General features: G+C 34.6%; 1 protein-coding gene across 2 annotated transcripts; it reads right to left on the bottom strand.

The window, feature by feature from the left end:
- Positions 1-328: 328 nt before the first annotated feature.
- Positions 329-15,866, bottom strand: UGT2B4 (UDP glucuronosyltransferase family 2 member B4). Of its 2 annotated transcripts, XM_045392542.2 has the most exons (6): positions 15,099-15,866; positions 12,122-12,270; positions 7,860-7,991; positions 5,075-5,162; positions 3,692-3,911; positions 329-1,295 (listed from the first exon to the last, which is right to left on the bottom strand). In XM_045392542.2, the coding sequence occupies exons 1-6, from the start codon at positions 15,817-15,819 to the stop codon at positions 1,019-1,021; spliced, it is 1,587 nt and encodes a 528-aa protein (XP_045248477.2). In that variant the 5' UTR covers positions 15,820-15,866; the 3' UTR covers positions 329-1,018. The 2 variants fall into 2 exon arrangements, with proteins under 2 accessions (XP_045248477.2, XP_065401197.1); XM_065545125.1 differs by lacking the exon at positions 3,692-3,911.
- Positions 15,867-17,228: the final 1,362 nt, after the last annotated feature.

The following is a 17,228-nucleotide window of genomic DNA, read 5'->3' as shown; positions in this document are numbered from 1 at the left end:
ACAAAATTAAACAATTCAGGCTCTCACTTATAAGTGGTACCAAAGCTATCAGGACACAAAGGCATACGAATGATATAATGGACTCTTGGAACTCAGAAGGAAGGGTAGGAGGGGGGTGAGGGATAAAACACTACACATTGGGTACAGTGTATATTGCTTGAGTAATGGGTGCACCAAAATCTGAAAAATCACCACTAAAGAGCTTATCCATGTAACGAAAAACCAACTGTCACCCAAAAACTATTGAAATAATTTTAAAAAATGATTAAAAAACAGATGAATGTTTTTAAATGACCAGAAAAATAGAATTGGCTCAAAAAACCAAACGCATTGTAAAATTAGTTTATTTTGTAGTAGAAACCAGGTATGAGTTGCTGTATTTCTAATTTCACATACTTTCCACTGGGAAATGACCGAAACTCTAAAATGGTAAGCATTTTTATCATACCTTTTAGGAAGAAAAGTGATGCTGAAGCTGGATGCACAATGAAAGCCAAGCAGCACCACTCATCTCAAAATATCAAGAGGAAGAGAGAGACTATTTATACAATCTAATTATTTAATAGTTTCCTCAGAGACAGTTAAAACAATCCTGCATGAAATTAATCCAAAATATGCTGAGTATGTGCAAAACAGTATTGATACTGTCAGTGCACTTCTTAATGCTCTTGTTTCCATGTACAGTGTGTGATATGTAATTAAATTTAGTATATTTTTTTCATAGAAACTGTGAAGTAAAACAATAAATTTCAATATAAACTCAATAAATTTCAGTATAAGTTTATATGGCTTTATATCATTTTTACTTTCTCTAATGTTTTCCTCCTTGAAGTGAAATATGTCTAATGGTTAATCAGGTACTAAATCTCCAAAAAAAGAAATTTAGACTTGAAAAGGTAAGTTTTGAAAGATGCTTTGTGACAAGAAGAAAGGAATCTTGTATCACGACCTCTTCTTGTTGTAATAAACTGAAGGAGTCTCATTTATCGGATTTTGCAGCTTCCAGCCTCAGATGTAATTAATCTCTTTTTCCCTTCTTTCCTGTTCTAACAAACTTCAAGACACAAAACAGACATTTTGTGATGATGAAAATCACAGTTGCCACACAGGCCAACAGGAACCCAATCACATCCAAAGAGTGGTACTGGAACCAGGTGAGGTCGTAGGCAGCAACCCGAAGGTGTTTGGCTCCTTTATGGCGCATGACAAATTCAATCCAGAAGACTGCTCGATCCAGGGGCTTCACTGGTTGATCATGATGAATGCTTGATAATTTCATAGCATTCTCTTTATATCTAAATGATAAGCATAAAGGTATCAACATTGACATGTACCCTAGAACTTAAAGTATAATAATAATAATAAATTTAAAAAATAATAAAAAAAGAAAGTAAGTTAATTAGGCCAGGCATGATGGCTCACACCTGTATCCCAGTAATTTGGGAGGCCGAGGAAGGTGGATCACAAGGTCAGGAGATCAAGACCACCCTGGCTAACCTGGTGTAACCCTGTGTCTAGTTTAAAAAAAAAAAAATTACCCAGGCATGGTGGCACACACCTGTAGTCCCAGCTACTTGGGAGGCTGAGACAGGAGGATCACTTGAACCCAAGATGGGAGGTTGCAGTGAGCCAAGATCACACCACTGCACTCCACTCCAGCCTGGTGACAGAGTGAGACCCCCTCTCAAAAAAAGAAAAAAAAAAAAAAAAAAAAGTAACTTAATTTGCCTGAGCATATCGTCAATGAAAGGTTTTTCAAGTATCATATGATTCAAAGTAAATGTAATAGAATTGACATAGAATTTGTGTATTTTAACTTGAGTCATCATAGAAAGTTTAGATTTTAAATTGGATTTCATAATTGACAAATATTTTTAAAGTAAAAATGGAAGTTCAGGTGAGAGAGTTAATTATTGAGGTAGAGAACATATGAGCATTTTATTTCTTTTAATTTTTAGTTTTTTTGAGTACATAGTAGGTGTATATATTTATGAGGTACATGAGATATTTTGATGCAGGCTGTTATGTGAAATAATCACATCAGGAAGAAAAGGGTACCCATCGCTTAGGCATTTATCCTTTGTCTTATGAAATATACAATTACACTACTCTAGGTCTCAAACAGGCATTCAAAATCACGCTCAGCATCATGAGCCATTTTAAGTGGAGAAAGATATATAGTTAAAATACAATTTGAGAATTATCATCCTTAAGTTTCTAAAGATGTATTGTGTTATATGGGTGAAATGCCTCATAGCCATGAGCTCTGCTTCTATTCTAATATTTTGTGTCCTACTGTTTCTCACCCAGTAGCCAGAATGATTTTTTTTTTTGAAATAAAAGTCAGATTATGATACTGCCTTGATTAAGACTTTTGCCTGAACTTTCATCATATCAAGAATAAAATCCAAAAAATTATTTGGTCCTCAGGATCCTCCAATATCAGACACTAGTAAGCTCTCCTTCAGAAACTTTCCCATGCACACTAGGTCTTCTAGGGATGTTGGCCTTATATTTTTCTTTAAGCTCCCATCTTAGCACCTTACACATTGTGTCCCCTCTACCCACGGTTGGAGTATTCTTTCTTGCAACAACCCAAGGCATGCTTCTATCTCTTTTTGAGGCAACCCTCTAAATGTTACTGATAAGAGAGGCTTTTCCTGGCCACACTATGATAGAATACCTAGGATTTCCTCTATTTTTTGTGTTTATTTTTAAATTATTTGAGGCCTAGAATCTTAAAATACATTATATGGCTTCTAAAATACACATTTAAGTATAAAACACATAAAATAAATGTACACACACTACGTGAGACAGCTCAAAAAGGTAAGATCATCTTAAACATTATTGTGAAATGAAAACACCAATTTATCTATCTCTCAGATCATGATAGAGACAAATAAAATGTGGCATACCCATATGATAAAATATGTTGCTGTAAAAAGAAATGAAATGTTAATACGCGCAACATAAATAAAGTCAAAAACCATAAAAACAACAAAAATTGTAATTGGTGAAAGAAACATCATAAGTTGTATGATTCAATTTGTATGAAATATGTAGATAGAATAATCGACAGAGAAGGAAAGCAAATTGGTGTTAGCCTAGGGCTAAGGGGTCATGGGAAGTGACTTCTATACCATTATGATTTCTTTTATGTTGATCAAAATGTTCTAAAATTATATAACAGTATTGGCTTCATGACTGTAAGCATACTAAATACATTAGGATTTTATACTTTAAGTAGGTGGGTTTTATGCTATGGAAGTTAAATTATCAAATCTGTTACAATAATGATAGTAAAAATAAATTTTTCTGTGAGAAAAAAGATATACTTTGGGGCATTTTAGATATTGAGTTAAAATATTTTATTCTATGATTTCAAGTTTATCCTTCCTTTCTATTGTGGATTGATTATGTCAAATTTATTTTAAAATATCTTATTATGTATATTATTTTAAATTTTTTTGTGTAGAAAATTATTTCAATAATTGGTTATTCATTAAATGTATGTGGTTCAAATAAAATTTTTGAATAACAACTCAAAAATAAAAGCAGATTTCAGATTGTTTAAATCATTTAAATTCTTTCAAAATCAGTCTCTTATAAAAAGGATAAGAGCCATACTCACTATTGACAGGAGAACCTATCTATAAATACCACCGAGTAAAGAAAAAGTGATACTCACAAAGGGTCATTAATTACTGTTTTCAGTGCATGGAGTAAGTCTGTACTCGACATTGTGTTGAAGTCCAGACTAACAGCTGCGCCCTTGGCCTTCATGTGTGCAATGTTATCAAGCTGATCTGCAAACAATGGAACGCCCACCATGGGAATTCCATGGTAGATCGCCTCGTAGATGCCATTGGCTCCACCATGAGTTATAAAAGCTCTGGTTTTTGGATGACCTAGGATTGGATGAATTTTAGCAAAATTATTCATAGGAATAAAATGAGAAATGCACGATAGAAGAATATGAATGTGGCAGTGTTTCCTAGATAACACACTGAACTGAAATAAAATTGTTTTCAGACTTCAGAAGAAGGAGCACCTACTTCTGCTGGAGATGTAAGTGAAGGCTATGTAGTGTGTTCAACTTCAGACCAAAAAAATAATACAAGATTACCAGTTGGACTAACAAAAAAGTGCAATTTAGATAAGGAAACACAATGTGCAAAAAGGAAAAAGCACAGAAAAGGGATGGGCATGTAAGAATGTGTTCTTGTTTTTTGTTTTGTTTTGTTTTAATGGAGATAGAATCTCCCTCTGTTGCCAGGGTGCAGTGCAGTGGTGCAATCTTGGCTCACTGCAACCTCCACCTCCTGCGTACAGGCAATTCTCCTACTCAGCCTTCTGAGTAGCTGGGACTACAGGGGCAAACTGCCATGCCCGGTTAATTTTTGGTATTTTAATGGAGACTCAGTTTCACCATGTTGCCTAGGATGGTCTTGAACTCCTGAGCTCAGTCAATCCGCCCATGTCAGCCTCCCAAAGTGGTAGGATTACAGGTGTGAGCCACCTTGTTTGGTCAGAATGTGTTCTCTTAAGTACAGTCATGGAGTGTGATATGTGGGGTGTGCAAGGCAGCAGGCAGTGAGGTGGTGGTGGTGCTAGAATTGAGGAAGGACAGGTCACACTTCATTATGAAATGTGTCAACACTTTTTGATTCAGATTAGGGATTTAATCTTACACAAAATGCAGTGTCCATGGTGGTAGCAGAAGAGCTGTTATTTTTAGTGACATTTGAAATAACCCTACAGAAGAGTAAAGTAAAGTTGTAGAAATATGAGAAAGGAAGACAACCCAGGAAGTGCCAGAAAAATTTTGTGAGAGGAAATAACACCTGAAATAAAGATACTCTGATCATAAAGAATGTGGGTGCCTATCATAAAATGCCAACAATTATTGTTTATTCTTTTCACCCTAGGACTGGAAAATAAATATACAGAAGTTTCATTTTATTTTTAAGTTTTTCCATAACAAATGTTCAATAGGCTTGTTTCATGATGACTATTAACACTCTAATAATCTGTCACTAATATATTCAATATTTGCTCTCCAAAGACTTACCAAGAAGATCATTCTGGGGTAGCCACTTGTACAGCTGAGTATTGAGTCCTAAGGTATCTGGTTTATTCCCATCAAATCTCCACAAAACCTGTTACAGAGAAGAAAATATCTTATTCTATAAGAGGAGCTCAAAAGTTATAGAATGTTAGAACTCTAAAGAGATTAACAATGAGAACAAGGGATGTTAAGTAACAAAAACTACTCAGACTGATATAAATAGAATACTCACATTTCATTTCCTTAATTTTATAATTAGTTAGGTATATAAGGAAATCATGATTTTTCAAAATAGTAGCTTAGACAAATAAGATTACCAATGAAAAGTTCAAGTATTCAAAAAAGTTGTTACACTTTTCAAAAGAAAACCTATATGGGGCCAACCTCTATATGAAAAAAAGCTTAACATCACTGGTCAAAACCACAAAGAGATACCATCTCACATCAGTCAGAATGGCCATTATTAAAAACTCAAAAAATAACAGATGCTAGTGATGTTGTATAGAAAAAGAAATGCTTGTACTCTGTAGGAGGGAGTGTAAGTTCAACCACTGTGGAAGACAGGGTGGTGATTCCTCAAAATCCTAGAGGCAGAAATACTATTCAACCCAGCAATCCAATTACTGGGTATGTATCCAAAGGACTATAAATTAGAACATGCCCACATATGTTCATTACAGCACTGTTCATCTTCACAAAGACATTAAATCAATCTAAATGCCCTTCAACGATGGATTGGGTAAAGAAAATGTGGTATATGTACACAGTGAAATATTATGTAGCCAAAAACAGAACAAGTTCATATCTTTTGCAGGAACATGCAACTGTAGACCATTATCCTTCACAAACAAACACAGGAACAGAAATCCAAATACTGCATGCCCTCACTTACAAGTGGAAGCTAAAAGATGAGAATGCATGAACATATAGAGAGGAACAACATACTCTGGGACTTATTGGAGGGTGGAGGTTGGGAGGAGAGAAAGGATCAGGAAAAATAACTAAAAGGTACTAGCTTACTACTTTCATGACGAAACAGTCTGTACAACAAATCCCCAAGGCATAAATTTACCTATGTAACAAACATCCCCATTTACAATGAAATTAAAAGTTAACAAATGGAATTTAATTTTAAAAAGATAAACAATTTTAATAATTATATGCATTGAAAATTTTAGGTAGTCATCATTCTAGTGTGGAAAATCTGTAACAACTTACTAATGACCTATATGCTTATTTTGTGTTATGTATTTTATGAGTTTTCATCTACCAAATTTAATATTAATGTATTCATTTTTTGAGTAATATGGGAAGTAGTTCACTTATATCTACTTGTCTGTAAGTTATTTTAATAGAGTTTGATGTCTTTGATAAAAATGCAAGTCTATAAAATAAGCCACCTGGAAGAAGTCAATTAATGCCTCAAAGGTAGCATATATAACTTCTTTGAAATTACAAATTATCAAGCACTACTTCCAAGAAAAATTTCAAGTGATAGCTTTTGACACAAATTCAGAGTATTCTCAGTATTGCTAATTTTGGATATTTTTTCAAGATAGAAATGAGGAACCTATAGGTACTACAATTAAAAATACAACTCTAGAATAAATTTAAAATTGTATTTTGCTGAATTTTGGTCAACTGATTGTTAACACTTAGACAATGTGCTACAAAATTTTGACAACAGAGATTCATATGTTCTGCTGTAGCTAAGACATTTTTATGTTTACGTTACTAATTTTGGAACTCCCAAAGAATCCTTATAAATTAAAAAAAAAATTTACAGTGTTTAAGTTCTATTTGTTACATCCATGTTAAAATAACTTTGAGATTTTGGCAAAATATTAGCATAGGCCATTATAAGAAGGCTATAGCAGACAGGGAACTAAAAAGTGATCGACACATTTTATTCTATATCAAAGAAAATATGTTCCTACTATGTTCTATGGAGGCAGCATCTGAACCTGTTCCCCTGCCTGGCTTCCTTCTGCTTGAGTCCTTCCTGTATTTCCTTCTGCTGCCTCCACTGGGAGGAGTTGTTAATCTCACAGTGCAGCATCCTTGTGGGGCTACATATTATACTACACAAGGTCCACCCTCAGAGCAGGATCCATCTCCATCCTTTTTCTTTCATCTTCCTACTTCAGACATTGGCTGGGTCTGGTCCAGCAAGGCAGGCTGCTTTTTCTCTTTCTCCAAACTTACCTGGCCATGTAGGTCTTTATATTAGTTGTCTGACTAATCCTGTCCTTTCTCTGAATAGTACCCTGAATATCACTCAAATAGGCCTACACCAAATTGTACCGGAAGTACACGAGACTGGGTAACATGGCAACGCTAAACTGCATGATGCATGTCAGACTTTTTAAATACCTGCTATTGTTATTGTTCTAGTGAAGTTACTAAAATGTAATGTTTTCTAACATCTGGAGGGTGTACACTGCCCTCAGGAAATCTTAAACAGAAGGATTAAATCACAGGGGCAGAATTTGGTGATAGCTCTTACCTGACCCCAATGTCATGATAATACCAAAACTTTGCCTGCAACTCTTAATTATATTGATTCCTGATCACAATATTAATGCCAAATTAATTACCAATGAAAAACACCCTCTGTATTATTTTAGTATCTTCCATATATATTTTTGATTTTGAATTAATATCTGAGATAATTAGTGCTTTCTCAACAGCTGAATTTATAGGCAGGAAGTTTCTACAGTTGGATTCTTTACAAACTTTAACAACCTCTTTCAGTAGTTTTTCACAATATTAAGACATTTTATCTAACCTTTTGTGGGATCTTGGCGAGTGCTGATGCAATTACGTTGGCCCTTTCTTCTGACATGTTACTGATCATCGACCCCAGAGAAAACACCACAACACCATTGTCTCCAGAGCTCTGGACAAACTCTTCCATTTCCTGTGAAAAAAAGAACGTGTTCCATCATAATAGATTATCAGCACAGCAAGCACTGTGAAACAATTGGTATACAAACTAAAAAGAGAAAATCAACTACTATCAGGAATAATTGTAATAAAGGATGTTTTTTCACTGACTCAATTATTCAGTTTTTTTTGCAAGATGTATACTATGAGATTGGTTGCCTCTGTTAAGAGTATTTGTGTAAATATGTGTATATATGTGCGTGTGTGTGTGTGTGAAAGAGAGAAATGAAATAGAGCTATTACATTGTATATGGGGAGATACCCGAACTCTTCATTTATAATATTTTAAGTACTAATGTAGGCTCCTTAAAGTGGCACCATTGGCTTTAATGCTATATTGTTGTTCTGCTAAATCACATATGTTTATTTTACACAGGTTTTCTGCAGAATTATTTTAGTTGGAAGTCATTAGTGGTTGACTTCCCTGACTCTGAGCACTGAGGAAAAGTTACTCACAGCTGGGATTATGTAAATCTACATTTATCTTACTATAATCCTTTACACGTCACTTAAAGTTTGTCAGAGTTTTCTAGTCTTTTTTCAAAAAAGAAAAAAAAAGTAACTGAAAAAGTGGTGGTTAAGAATCACTGACATTCTGGAGTCTGCTATTGTGGTTTGGAATTTCTATGAATTAATTCTAAGAGTCTCATTTATAATACAGAATTGTACAGTATATAGTTAGACAGTTGAATGATCATAGTTTTCAGCTGATTGTTTAGGTGGAACACCTATTGCCCTGAAATCACACTGTTAAATTGATGTGCTATCTTTAACTGCATGTGAGGAACTCTCATCATCTCTTTGCTGTGTCTCAGAGGCAGCAGCACTTGCACCAGAATGGAAGAGACTGCCAGGCCTTTCTGCAGAGGAGATTTGGTCACCTTCTTGAGTAGCTCACTCACACCACATACAAATCTTGGTGAAAACGTACTTGGCTGGAATTTATTGAGAATCATTCTGACTTGTGTTCCCCAATCTATGCCAATTTTTAAAGTTAAATAATTTCAGATGTAATCATTGGGGTAAAACTTTCTCTTAAGTGTTCTTTACAAAACAAAGAGCAAAAATCCAAATGTTTATTTGCAGACCACATATGGCTGAGTATTTTTTAAAATATGACTTCTAATCTTAAGAAATTAGTGTTAATGATATCAGAGTTATTGTAGTACTGTTCCAGATAATACATGGGATACCCAGGTATTGTGTGTGATTGCAGTGAACTATAGCCACATTTGATGTAACTTATGTTCAGTGTTTTGTCTCAGTGGCTTGATGCTCAGAGCTTTCTTCATCCACCGAGTGTTAAAAAAATATAACCACGGTTTAAAGATTAATTATTGATGTGGACTAATTGTTTCCCATTCTGTGACAACTTAAAAAAAAAACAACACTATTTATGTAAGGAATTTTATAAAAGTATTAAAAGTTCTAAAAAGAAAATAAATTTTTAAATAAAATTTCTGTCTAGAGATGTTATCATGGTAAACTATGTTTTCAACATGGCTTTTGTTCTATTTTTATAGCTCAATGTACACTTGTGACATTTACTTAGACAATTTTGTTCTTATTGTATGTGCTTTTCCTCCTACAAAAAACGTGTAATCTTGTAATATTTATTATTTTCTACTTCGCTTTACTTTTATTATAGCTGACTGTAATTGAATATTGTATTGATAAAATTATTATAATGTTACATTATGCATCTAATATAAGGTTTTAATTATTCCTTCATTTAAGATGTTTGATTACTTCCAGTGTATATTTTATGAATATTTTCCATAAATATTAAATATGTATATCTTGATTTTTTTCTCTGTATGAATTCATGTAAATTTCTTATAAAACCAATGGCTATATGCATTTTTAACACTTGATACATTTGCCAAGTGTCCTTTTCTATTAAAATATACGTAAATTATCTGAGAATCTAATATTTAATTGAATAGAAAGCAACTTGGGTTTACAATTATTTTGCATAATAAACAATTAGAAAATGGGTTTCACAACCATTGACTTGCATTCAAAGCTTTCTTCAAGTTAATAACAACAGGTAGTATAAGTAATTAACGACAGCTAGTATTAGTAACTATCATTGTTATACTACTAGTCATCCTTTTTCTTACCCTTCTACACCTCCTACTTTCTTGCTCCTCCTACTGGCACTATCGGTTTCCCATAATGTGAGTGGGGAAATCTTTCAAGAGTAGGATAGGGTGGCACAGAATTTCCAATAGTCTCACTTCAGCTTTTGTCTCTTTAGAAAGTTACCAATATAAAGCCCATACAATTTGAATTCAACATAGATATTAAATTTTAACTATGGAATAAAATATCAGCACCATGTTGCTGCTAATAAGGAGGTAGAAAAAAAATGATCTCTTAAGAGATTACATAATAATGTGATAAACAATGCTTACTTTCTACCTACTTCTTAGAACTGTGATATCAATTTAAAGTATATGAGGTTCTTATGTTTCTTCATAAAGATTATAACGTTACATGATGACAGAATTCTTTTGTTATTGTAAACTAAGGGCACTATTCAGATACAAGTGGTAGAAATTATTGGGTATTTATTATACATGCATTGTTCATTTTTTCTGTGCTTCTCTATCAGGCAGCTATGATGTTGAGACACAAGTTACCCCAGGAAGCTTTACTGAGTTGCTTGTTTTAAGGCAGAAAACACCTGCTCTAATAGGGTATGTTTATGCTAAGAGGTAAACCTCTGGAATCTCAATGCAGAATGATTTAAATATTTGAAGAAAATCAAGTGAACACTGGGTCTTGCTTCAAATATTATTAGAATAACACATTTATATTCTTAAGGAATTATTTTCTTATAAGTTAGAATACTGGTGAAGATCCTTATCATTTATGGTAGAATTTTACAATTTCAGCTCGTTCATCTTACTGTCGGAACTGACATGTCTTCTTTTAATCAAGTCCACAAGGTAACTGTCATATAGAAGACAGGTAGGACTTTGTTAGAGAATGCAATCTTGAAGCACTGAATAATTAGTTTCTATTACATGTGAAATGATATCTCAAGTGACTTACACATGTTAAGTAATTAGTAGTATTCGTAATAACAACAACAGCCATAATTGCAAAATTAATAACTTTTCTGAATCACTAACTATATGCCAGAGACATTTTAAGTGGTTTATTTGTATAACTTTTTTCCACACAACACAATATGAGGTTAGCACTATTACTGCAAAAGTAGGCATAATTAATTCTATCCACTCTCTAGTTCACTTTTCCATCATCTGCTACCTGAATTCATACAAAATTTTCTGAACGATCAGATCTTCCCAGTCTGGCCCTTCTGCGATTTAATTCATTGATCATCTTGGAATATTTTTTAAAATATAATCTTATCACATATTTTCTTTTCTTAACTCTTTTTAGTAGTTCCTGAATGTACTTAATACATATTTCAGTTCCTAAGGAGTATCTGGCTCTGTCAGCGTCATCTGATTCTTACTCAGTATCTCCCTTGCAAACTAAACTTTGAGTCTTGAGAACTGCCCTGAACATTTTGCCTGCTTTTCTTTTTGTGCTTTTTTCTCTCTTTGTTTCATCTATTCCCGCATATTGTTCGGCTCTCATCTAAATTATTAATATCAGTGACTCCAGGATACTCTATTGTCTACACTGAATGCTTCCTTAGCATTGGTTTTTCCCTGGAGATAATAGTTTTTGCACAGTTTCTATTACTTGCAAATATTGTATCTTTCAAAGTAAATATAAGGTGTGTTGGGACAGAAACTGTGTCCAACACACTTACCTGTGGTGTGTGCTAATCTCTTTTATAAATATTCTTTTAATGAACATCCAGTACCTTCTTAGGTGTTGCATAATCAAAGCTTTAATTTACCCACCCTAATGTCAAAGTCTCCTTAGTATCCCTCTTTATCTGTAATAATGATGAAATTCACAAACTTGTGATGGTATCAACATGTATGTGAGTTTTTAATTGGTATGTGCTTTACTTTCCCACTACCCATGTTTCTTCCAGTCTAAGTCAAACACTCTGAATGAATGTAGAACCATTTGCACTGAAAATTCAAAGCAGACAAACAAACAGTAATAGTTTACCTTAGGTAGGGGTTTGGCAGGTTTGCAGTGGAGTCCTCCAACTAACTCAACATGTGGTAAGAGTGGGTGAGGAAATTGAAAATCCCAGTAGTTTCGAATCAGCCATATTTCAGCTTTTGCCATTGTCTCGAATAATGTAGTAGGTCTTCCTGAAGGGAAAATAAAACAAGAAAAGGTAGATGACACAGATCATTTGGTAATTTCCTGAAAGAAGTTAGAATAATGTAGGCAAAAATGCAAGTGAAGTGTTTGTGCTTTGAAATATATATACATACATTCATATATAGGCATAATTTAATTTTTATGTATCATATATTTTGCCCCTGTGTATTTACAAGAAAGACAAAGTGGTGAGAGGATCATGAGGGAAAACTACATCCCTTATGTCACATCAGTATATTCACAACCATAAACAAGCCATGGAGAATTAATCTCCATTTCTTTATTTTTTAAACCTTCATAGTAACAAATATACATAAAAGTCACTCTTGGAGCTCCATTATCAATGAATTCTACTGTACCCATGAAAATAATTTTCTAAGAAATACTCTCATTTCCATAATTCATTAATCTAGTCCTTTTATCTTTGGATCTTTAAGTGAACCGTTGATTATTTTGAAATTATGGCTGAAATCCTTGTACCTGCAATTGATTTGATTCATGCTAAGATCTTAACAATATTAGTTTGTAAGTAAATATATTTGCAAATTACAGCTAGAAAGCTTTGAGAAATTATTAAAATAGAAATGTGTGTTCAATATTAATTTGGCTCATATTTTAAATAAAGATGCATAGTTTCAAAAAACTATACAGTTATAACTTTTTAAAAATTATTACTATACTTTAAGTTCTAGGATCCATGTGCACAACATGCAGGTTTGTTACATATGTATACTTGTGCCATATTGGTGTGTTGCACCCATCAACTCATCAGCACCCATGACGTCATTTACATCAGGTATAACTCCCAGTGCAATCCCTCCCCCCTCCCCCTCCCCATAATAGGCCCCAGTGTCTGATGTTCCCCTTCCCGAGTCCAAGTGATCTCATTGTTCAGTTCCCACCTATGAATGAGAACATGCGGTGTTTGGTTTTCTGTTCTTGAGATAGTTTGCTGAGAATGATGGTTTCCAGCTGCATCCATGTCCCTACAAAGGACACAAACTCATCCTTTTACATGGCTGCATAGTATTCCATGGTGTGTATGTGCCACATTTTCTTAATCCAGTCTGTCACTGATGGAAATTTGGGTTGATTCCAAGTCTTTGCTATTGTGAACCGTGCCACAATGAACATACATGTGCATGGGCCTTTATAGCAGCATGATTTATAATCCTTTGGATATATACCCAGTAATGGGATGGCTGGGTCATATGGTACTTCTAGTTCTAGATCTTTGAGGAATCGCCATACTGTTTTCCATAATGGTTGATCTAGTTTACAATCCCACCAACAGTGTAAAAGTGTTCCTATTTCTCCACATCCTCTCCAGCACCTGTTGTTTCCTGACTTTTTAATGATCGCCATTCTAACAGGTGTGAGATGGTATCTCATTGTGGTTTTGATTTGCATATCTCTGATGGCCAGTGATGACGAGCATTTTTTCATGTGTCTGTTGGCTGTATGCATGTCTTCTTTTGAGAAATGTCTGTTCATATCCTTTGCCCACTTTTTGATGGGGTTGTTTGTTTTTTTCTTGTAAATTTGTTTGAGTTCTTTGCAGGTTCTGGATATTAGCATTTGTCAGATGAGTAGATTGCAAAAATTTTCTCCCATTCTGTAGGTTGCCTGTTCACTCTGATGGTAGTTTCTTTTGCTGTGCAGAAGCTCTTTAGTTTAATTAGATCCCATTTGTCAATTTTGACTTTTTTTTTTTTTTTTTTTTTAACAGGAAATGGGGAAAGCATTCCCCATTTAAAAAATGGTGCTGGGAAAATTGGCTAGCCATAAGTAGAAAGCTGAAACTGGATCTTTTCCTTACTCCTTATACGAAAATTAATTCAAGATGAATTAGAGACTTAAATGTTAGACCTAATTACATAAAAACCTTAGAAGAAAACCTAGGTAATACCATTCAGGACATAGGCATGGGCAAGGACTTCATGTCTAAAACACCAAAAGCAACGGCAACAAAAGCCAAAATGGACAAATGGGATCTAATTAAACTAAAGAGCTTCTGCACCGCAAAAGAAACTACCATCAGAGTGAACAGGCAACCTACAGAATGGGAGAAAATTTTTGCAATCTACTCATCTGACAAAGGGCTAATATTCAGAACCTACAAAGAACTCAAACAAATTTACAAGAAACACACAAACAGCCCCATCAAAAAGTGGGCAAAGGATATGTACAGTTACAACTTAATGTTCACACTTTGACAAGATGACTGGCCTTAAAATGAATAGTTTCCAATCCTTAAGTGAAGCAGAATAGAAGCATTGGAAACTTCAAATCATATGCATTGGTTTCTGTTTCTGAAATGGAGACATTATTTCTCTCAACTGTGGAGGAAACCTCCTGGTAACATGGGTACATATTGCAATTACTAAATAAGGAGACAGGTATACAAGATAAAAACAATTTCTGCAATGTTAAACAGGTAGTTCTAGAAAAATGTGTAACTACTCAGTCTACCAGTATACAACCCCCAAGATGTTTCTTGATGAGTCTGACTTTTTTTAAGACAAAAAATTATAATACAACAGATGTGTGATTGCTTAAAGAAATCTAAGGTGCACTAATATACAGGTTTATGACTTCTTGGAGTGTTCTGTATGGTTAATGGCCACAGTGTTTTAACAGATTCTATGATTTACCTTTTCTATAGTGTTTGTGAGTTTGATAATCTTTTTCTTTCATTTGATAAATTCACTTGCAAAAAGCTCCCACTGCCCTGACTTTATGGCTTTATACAAGCTCAGCTTCAAAGGTACAAGAAAGTTAGATCTCCATGCTACCAAATGAAAAAATTACTTACCTAGAACTTCACTGTAAAACTGATCCCACTTCTTCGTATCCCATGCTTGAAACCAAAAGTCAAAATAAACCATATAGATCATATTTTTTACTCTCTCCATGAAAGTCATTTGATCACTGAATTCTGACATAACAACAGGTACGTAGGAAGGAGGGAACAGAAATCCTCCACCATGCTTTTCAATCGCGTAGCCAGGAGAGAAGCGGAGGCTGTACACAAAGGGTATTTTAAGTAGCTCAGCCAGCAGCTCACCACAGGGGGAAATAGCGTCCGCAAGAACAACATCAAATCTTGACTCCTGTAGTTTCTTCATAAGTTTCTTATTAGAAACCACATCTTTACAGAACTTTCTAATCATGTCACCATATGTCCACATCATTTCTTGTACTTGTAAAAAATGTGGCCAAAATGTGTCTTTTGGAATGTCTGACCATCTCTTAACCAGTTGTGTGACGCTATCCTCAAACTCAGTTTCAGTTAAAGATGTCGGACAAATTTCAAATTTAAGAGCAGATGGGTTGTTGGGACCAGGAAGAATGGAAGGTGAATATGCCAGTACAGTCACCTCATGACCTCTCTGGACAAGCTCATCCAGGATTGTCTTTATATTCATCCAATGGCTGAATTCTGTGGGCCACACCAGGACCTTTCCACAATTCCCAGAGCTCAAGTAACAGCTCAGCTGTATCAGCAGAAGAGCTGAAGTCCATTTCATAGACATCCTGATGCAATGCAATGCTTGTTTTCCAGTTGCTGCTCCTTTCTGTCATTTCTCATAGTGACATCCAAGTATAAATCACTCAAGAAGTTAAAATGTAACTTTTACACGTCAAAGTAAACACATTATATTAGCAGTCTGAGCACGTGGATAACAAGGAGACAAATAAACGGTAGAAGACCTGTTTATACAAGTGGGTTTATTTTCCTTTTCATATTTTTAAGTGCTATAATTCAGCTAATATCAGTGATCTTGGATGGACACATCACCTGACTCATGTAATATATTTTAGAATAGTGTCCATAAGAGTAGCTGTGAAAGGTTCATGTTCCTGCAGTGTCTTTGACACAGAACTAAAGATAAAATAGCTAAACATGGTTCAGTTTTAGAAAACTCTTATCTCCTAAAACTAAAACCTATACTCTTTATCCTTTTACTCCCTACCCCTAATTTTTGCATTTGTCCTATCTTGGACAAATGCTAATTGAATTTCTATCTCTATAGATTTGCCTGTTCTGGACATTTTTTAATACATGGAATCATACAATATGTGATCCTTTATGACTGGCCTATTTTACTTAGTATATTTTAAAGGTTCATTTATGATAGAACATTTAAATGTTGATTCTTACTACCATCAGGAATGATTTAGAGAGTTTCAAGATGACACTATTCCTGTAGACTTTGTTGAATTTATCAAGGATAAAGGGAGGGGAAGATATAAAAGTAAACCAGGCCTGCAGTACATTCAGCAGACAGCTTTCGGTTAGTTTGCTCTCTGACTCACTTCTTCATAGTTTTTTGATTATTATTATATAATTATGCAGACACTTACAAGATTATAGTTCATCTTAACTGTTCTATAGATAATAACTTAAACATTTTGAAATGTTGTTTTCTCACCTTCAGTTCCTACATACTGATGAAACCACTGACTCAGCTGGTCTAAAGGACTTCACTGATGCCAGCTGGTCTCAAGGACACCACAAGGAGCTGACTCACCAAAGACTGCAGTTTCCAACTCCTGATGATTTTAGCCACTATCCTGACTAATCTGTGACCCCAACTTTTCAGTCCATCACTCTCCATTATCCCCTTAAAAAATCCAGCCCAGAACTCTTTAGGGAGATGAGTTTTAGGGTCTCCACCTATCTTCCTGCTCAGTGCCCTGTAATTATTAAACTCTTTCTTTGCTGCAAGACATAATGTCTCAGTGTAATTGGTCTATTATTGCAGAGTGGGCATGTGAACCTGTTGGCCCTATAACAAAGAATCCAGTGGAGGAAATAATGGCAAATATGGTGGAAATAGAAAGATAACTCAACTTGAAGATGTAACTACATTGCTGCAATCCCGTGATAAAACAAATACATGAGGAGTTGCTTCCTATGGAAGAGCAAAGAAAGTTGTTT

Source organism: Macaca fascicularis, chromosome 5, assembly GCF_037993035.2.
Source record: "Macaca fascicularis isolate 582-1 chromosome 5, T2T-MFA8v1.1".
Classification (NCBI taxonomy): Eukaryota; Metazoa; Chordata; class Mammalia; order Primates; family Cercopithecidae; genus Macaca; species Macaca fascicularis.
This window is presented reverse-complemented; position numbering and strand designations above follow the sequence as displayed.